This window comes from Lactuca virosa, chromosome 3, assembly GCF_052849685.1.
Source record: "Lactuca virosa cultivar CGN04683 chromosome 3, Lactuca_virosa_CGN04683_v6, whole genome shotgun sequence".
Lineage (NCBI taxonomy): Eukaryota > Viridiplantae > Streptophyta > Magnoliopsida > Asterales > Asteraceae > Lactuca > Lactuca virosa.
The window spans coordinates 20,008,170-20,014,602 of NC_136428.1; the positions used below are offsets into that span (position 1 = coordinate 20,008,170).

A 6,433-nucleotide genomic window follows, 5' to 3' on the forward strand; every position below is an offset into this window, starting at 1 on the left:
CTGTGGATGATAGTTGGTTGTGGCACATAAGGCTTTCTGATATGAACTTCAAGGATATAAGCAAGCTCGTAATTGGTGATCTAGTTCGAGGTCGTCCTCTTCTAAAATTTAAAAATGAACACTTGTGTGCTGCATGTGAGCTAGGAAAACAAAGCAGAAAAAGTCATTCTTCTATAATGAATATCAAGATCATTGAACCACTTTAATTAATGCATATTGATCTATGTGGTCCATCAGCTATTGAAAGCATTGGCGGTAACAAATACGTTCTTGTTATTGTTGATGATTTTTCTAGATTTACTTGGGTATTTTTTCTTAAATAGAAATTCGAAGTGACTCAGAAGCTGATTGATTTCATCAAGCAAGTTGAGCTACAATTGCGAAAGCCTGTTCGGAAAATTCAAAGTGATAATGGTTCAGAATTCAAAAATTATGCATTTGAAGAACTCTTGAAAAGCAGATGAATTTCTCACAATTTCTCTTCACCTTACACTCCACAGAAGAATGGTGTAGTTCAAAGACCAAATCGTTCTCTCTATGAAGCTGCAAGGACAATGCTCTCGTTTGCAAATCTTCCTCTGTATTTCTGAGCTGACGCTATTGCAACTGCTTGTTTTACTCAGAATTTCTCTTATATTAACAAACATTTTCAGATCACTCCTTATGAAATTCTGAACAATCGAAAGCCTAACGTTAAATTCTTTCATGTGTTTGGATCCATGTGCTTTTTATTTAATTCCAAAGAACATCGGAACAAATTTGATGTGAAAGCTGATGCAGGAATCTTCTTGGGATACTCATTAACATCAAAGGCGTATCGTGTTCTGAACAAGAAATCAAAGAAGATAGAAGAAATCTATTATGTTACGTTTGATGATAATTACATAAAGAAATATCAAAAGGAAGATTGTCAATCTGAAAATAAATTTCCATCAACAAGTTCTAAGATTATTCCTCTTATGAATCTATATGAGGATTTTATAAATTTGTTTGATGAACCTGAAAGAGCTAGTTCTTTGGAATCAAACACCAAGGATAATCATGAGGATGAATTACTAAAGATTGTTGATGATGCTGTTGAAGAAATATAGACTCGTAACAAGCAACCTATTCCGAATGCAACTGAAATACCAACTCAATCAGAACCACATGATGTTCGAATCCAGGGGGAGAGTTCAAGTCCAAATATCAATTTAGATGTTGAACTCCAGGGGGGAGCTCAAATATGAATGATGGTTCAAATGCAAATTTCCAGGGGGAGAATAGCGAACAAAATTAATCATATGTTCAATCAGAATTTGAAGAAGTCGTTGCTGAGATTGATCCGGTCTATGATCAAAATTTCCCACCATTGACAAAATAGACTAAAGATCATCCGAAATCACAAGTGATCGGAGATACTTTTTCAAGGGTTCTCACACGTGCTCAACAAAAGGAGAAGCAAACTGCTTTATTTTCTAAATTGGAATTTTGCATGTTTAATTCTTTTATTTTAAAAATTAAACCTAAAACTATTAAAATTGCTCTTGATCATGTAGATTGGGTTCATGCGATGCAAGAAGAACTTAATGAATTTGATCGGAACAAAGTATGGAGATTGATTCCTACTCCAGAAAATGCATTTGTGGTTGGTCTGAAATGGGTATTCAGAAACAAGATGGATAAAGAAGGGAATGTTATTCGCAATAAAGCACGTCTAGTAGTTAAAGGATATTGTCAAGAAGAAGGCATCGATTACGAAGAGAAGTTTGCTCCTGTGGCTAGACTTGAATCAGTTCGCATATTTCTAGCCTATGTTGCTCACAAAAACTTTGAAGTATATCAAATGGATGTGAAGTGTGCATTTCTAAATGGAGAAATTGAAGAAATAGTCTACGTTGAACAACCTCCACGGGCATGGTATGAAACTCTAACTTGTTTCCTAAAATAATCTAAATTCAAACAAGGTTATGTTGATCCTACCTTCTTTCGGAAGAAAGAGGGTGACCATTTAATGATAGTTCAAATTTATGTTGATGATATTATTTTCGGATCCACTAATCCCAGCTTAACTCCTGAATTCCGCAAATTAATGGAGACAAAATTTGAAATAAGTTTTATGGGACCAATTAATTTTTTCCTTGGTTTAAATATAAGACAGAGTTCGGAAGGAATATTCATGAATCAAGAAGCTTTTACAAAGACATTATTGGCCAAATTCTGAATGGTGGGTGATTCAAAAGTCAAAGTTCCTTTGGCGTTCGGAACAAAACTCACACCTTCACTTGACAAACCAGCATCGAATATTACATTATTTCGTCAGATGATCGGATCTTTATTGTATCTAACATCTAGTCGTACAGACATAATGTTTGTTGTTTGTTACTGTGCAAGTTTCCAAGCAAATCCTCGAGAACCTCACATGATGGCGGTTAAGAATATATTCTGATATCTGAAAGGAACATCTTCACTAGGTTTATGGTATCCATCAAATTCGGGATTTTTTGTGCAAGCCTATTTTGATGCTGACTTAGGAGGTTGTGGTCTTGATCGGAAAAGTACATCAGGAGGATGTCAATTTCTGGATGGAAAGCTTGTTAGCTGGTAGTCCAAAAAGCAAACATGTATGTCCTTATCCACAGTTGAAGCAGAATATATTGCTGCAACATCATGCAAATCTCAAGTGGTATGGATTCAGAATCAGTTACGGGACTACGGAATCAATATGAAACAAATTCCTTTGTATTGTGATTCTGAAAGTGTCATTTGTATATGTCACAATCCAGTACAACATTCCAAGACAAAACATATTGTGCTTCTGTACCACTTTATCAATGACCATGTTGAAGATGGGAATGTGGAAGTTCACTTTGTTCGATCCTTAGATCAGCTAGCCGATATCTTCACTAAAGCTTTACCAGAAGTATCATTCAGTCGGATTCTACAAGGTATGGGAATGATCGAATCTGAATCTGTTCCGAAATCAACACTGTAATTGTTCATGTTACTGTTCACTTCCGAACGGTTCCGATCTTCGGAAGCTGTCAGAATTAACTATTCACTTTCGAATGGTTCTGATCTTCAGAAGCTATCATAATCAACTATTCACTTTCGACTTGTTCTGATCCTCGGAGTAGGTCTGAAGTAACTGTTCATTTAGATTTCGGAATCTACTATCTTAGTAAATCTTTTCAAAAAAGCAAAAATCCAAAAAATATTTTTTTTGTCTTATTCTTTTCAGAAAAACAAAATTCCAAAAATATTTTATTCGTTTCTGTATTTTATTTTTCAGAAATTCAAAAATCTCAAAAATATTTTTCTTTATCGCAGTTTTCTGAAAAATCAAAATCTCAAAAATATTTTATTTTCATGAAATTGATGGTAAATTCATTCGTGAATTTTAGTCTGAAACAAGGAATTGACGGATGACATCATCACTTCTTTCTACCATATCTTATCACGACTTTCATGTAGTTCCCTTGATTATCGGAACACAATCAGTTTCGGTATAGGTCTACAAAAATTCTTGTAAATGATCGCAAAATCATTGCTAACATGATCCCAATCTATTATTCTCCATCTATTTCATATTCACAATTGTAACCCTTTAGACTCTTAGGTTTTGCCATTGAGGTTTAGGTTACACAACATCTGTGTTTATGATCTTGAAATCGTTATTACCATGATTTTGAGTGAAACCCAAAATCCGATTACCTTTTCTGAATTAACGGTGAACAATTTTTTTTGTTCTAGTTTTAACCACTGATTTGACGGTGAATAATTCATTGTTCTAGATATTTTACCCACTGCATTGACGGATAAAACCATTTGGTTTGTACATTTGAATGTTCAAAATCTCATTTTTCCTTTGAGTGGTCTTAATGAAATGTTCTTGTCTCAAGTCATTTCTTCCCATAAGATCCAGGTTTTTTAATTTTTTTAGATTTCTGAATGAACATTTATCCGAAACACTAAGTTACTACAAAGAATATCCAAAGCTTACTTGTTTTTATGGATACACTAGTCAAACAAGTACTTCTTTCAGATCTTCGTACTTATGTTAAGTTTTGAAATATGTTTGAAGTTGAAGCCACCCATTAACCCTTATAGAAAAATCCTTTCATAGTTTCTCAACAAACTGATGATCGTAATTCACGGGAAACCACACAATCATTTCAGAGTCTCTCCTGACTTAGAAGGAAGAGATCGCTTTCCGGGATCCACCTGCTTTTCATATCAAACATGTTTGATATCACAAATCCCACATTTTGCATTTGCTTAATTATTTTTCTTTGCAACACTCTTGCACTAAAATCCTTGTAATTTTACAAAATCTGGTTTCGGTTACGATTGGTTGTTTGATTTCTGAAGAACGAATGTTGGTCGTAATTCCAATGGATACTATTTTAGCTTATGCAAAGCTGGAGGCTAGATCGAAGATTCCGAACATGATAATTCCGAAAATGGTGATTCCGAAAATACCTTGTCATGGTATTGGAAAATTCAAATCATGGCGCAACTTTTCAATTTCCCTGACATCCGCGTGTCTACAATAACGGTCACTGACAGTAGATAGATGAGCTGGCATATTTTTATTGGCTGATTTTTCGGCGTTATGGCAACGTGAAATGACAGTTTCTCTCTCCACTCAACATCTTTGATATTTAAGCATCACAAATGGTTCATTGTCTCTTACCGCAAACACTGCTCACGAGTTTTCAAGAAAAATCACAGTTCTCTTACTGTTCATCTTCTTCTTCACTATTTCTATGGCTTCCTTAGAGAACATTTATTTTGCTGATCAATCTGCCTTTGTGATCATGTTGAACGTCAAACCCAACCAAAATCTTATCATTGACCTTGATGCTTCCCTCTACAATGCTCTGATCAGACCCTTAATCGAGTGTTTGAAGTTCTCTCCATTGATGAAAGCACTGACAATGTCTGAAGATGTTCCTCTCGTTCATCTCTCCAAAGCTTTCTCAATTGTGATTTACAACAGGTTTGAAGAAGTCATCTATTTTGAAGTTTCAAGCCACAAAACATCGATTACAAAAGCCAATTTCTGCAAACTTCTGGGGCCCATTACTCCTGATGTTAGTGTTTATCCTAACTCAATTCCTGCCACAAACTTAATCGAGATGTTCTTCCAAATGGGCTACACTGGTGACATCTCCGTACTATCGAAGTTCAGAAAATCATTCTTACCTGCAATGTGGAATGGGTTGTTTACTTTACTGTTCAAAAGTCTGTCACAAAGGGTTTTGGGTTCTGACAGTGCGAGCAAGCTCTTTTATACCTTGATCTACGGGTTATATAATGGTATAAACTTAGACTTTAGGTATGTTGTTTGGGCTCAATTCATTCAAAGCACCAATTCATCCACACATCATACCGAAATTTCATGTGCTCATTTTTGGTCGATTGTTGTCAACAAAGCACTTCTTCACTACAAGGTTCCTCAGATGAAAGATTCTCTTATTGCTGAAACTCCGATGCTCCAGACCACTGCATTTGTCATGTCGGATCCCAGGAATTTTGAATTTGTTGGATCAATTCCGGAAGTATTGCTAAAGAGAGTTCCGTTGGACAACGCCATTATTAGGGCTTATCAAAAATTTCCCTCTTCTGGTGTTCATCAAATCTCTACGGAGTTACAAAAGATAATTGATGAAGGTGATAAACCGAAATGAGGTGGTAAAAGGAAAGCCAAGGCTATCCCTTCCAAAAGCATCAAAGTTACAAAGAAATCAAAGAAGCCGGTTCCGAAACCAAGGTCTCCATCTCCGGTTCTTCAAGAAGAATCCAAAGAAAGAACTGTAACAGAAGTTCAGGAGGATAACATTTTCAAAAACGATGTAGAAGCTACTGCTCATACTTCTGAACCACCCACTATCAAAACAGTTCTTAAGGTATCTTGTCCTCCAATCTCATCCATTCCGAAATATGATATTTTTGAAAATATCATGAAGAAACCACTTTTGAATCTCACCACTCCTCCTCCTCCACCTCCCTTCAATCCACCAACTTTTCCCATCTCAACCTCACCCAATACAACGTCCATTCCGATATCCTCCATTCCTTCACTACCAATGACGAGTTCTGTTGAAACATCTGAACCCTAAATTTCTATCCCATTTTCAACTCCCATTTTCACAAACTCGACTGTTCCTACCAGAACCATTGTCACAAATTCACCAGAAGTTCCTATTATCAAATCCGTTTCGGAGGAGATTAGGACTTCAGGCATCCCTGGTAACACATCTGATATGGGGCCAAATGCCAATATCGGTGTGTCTTCGGAACCATATTCCTCTGTTCCACCAACTTTCCATGAGGACGCTTATATTATGTTTGGGGATGATCAGGAACCTCTTGATGATTTTGTCTTCCACCCATTTACCGTCAATATCGATAGTGATAATGATGATGCCCCCATGACTAAAGGTCAATT

General features: G+C 36.0%; 1 protein-coding gene across 1 annotated transcript; it reads left to right on the plus strand.

The window, feature by feature from the left end:
- Positions 1-1,225: 1,225 nt before the first annotated feature.
- Positions 1,226-2,428, plus strand: LOC145163329 (putative mitochondrial protein AtMg00820). The gene is made up of 4 exons (XM_079082169.1): positions 1,226-1,235; positions 1,539-1,774; positions 1,838-1,899; positions 2,374-2,428. The coding sequence occupies exons 1-4, from the start codon at positions 1,226-1,228 to the stop codon at positions 2,426-2,428; spliced, it is 363 nt and encodes a 120-aa protein (XP_078938295.1).
- The last annotated feature ends 4,005 nt before the right edge of the window (positions 2,429-6,433 follow it).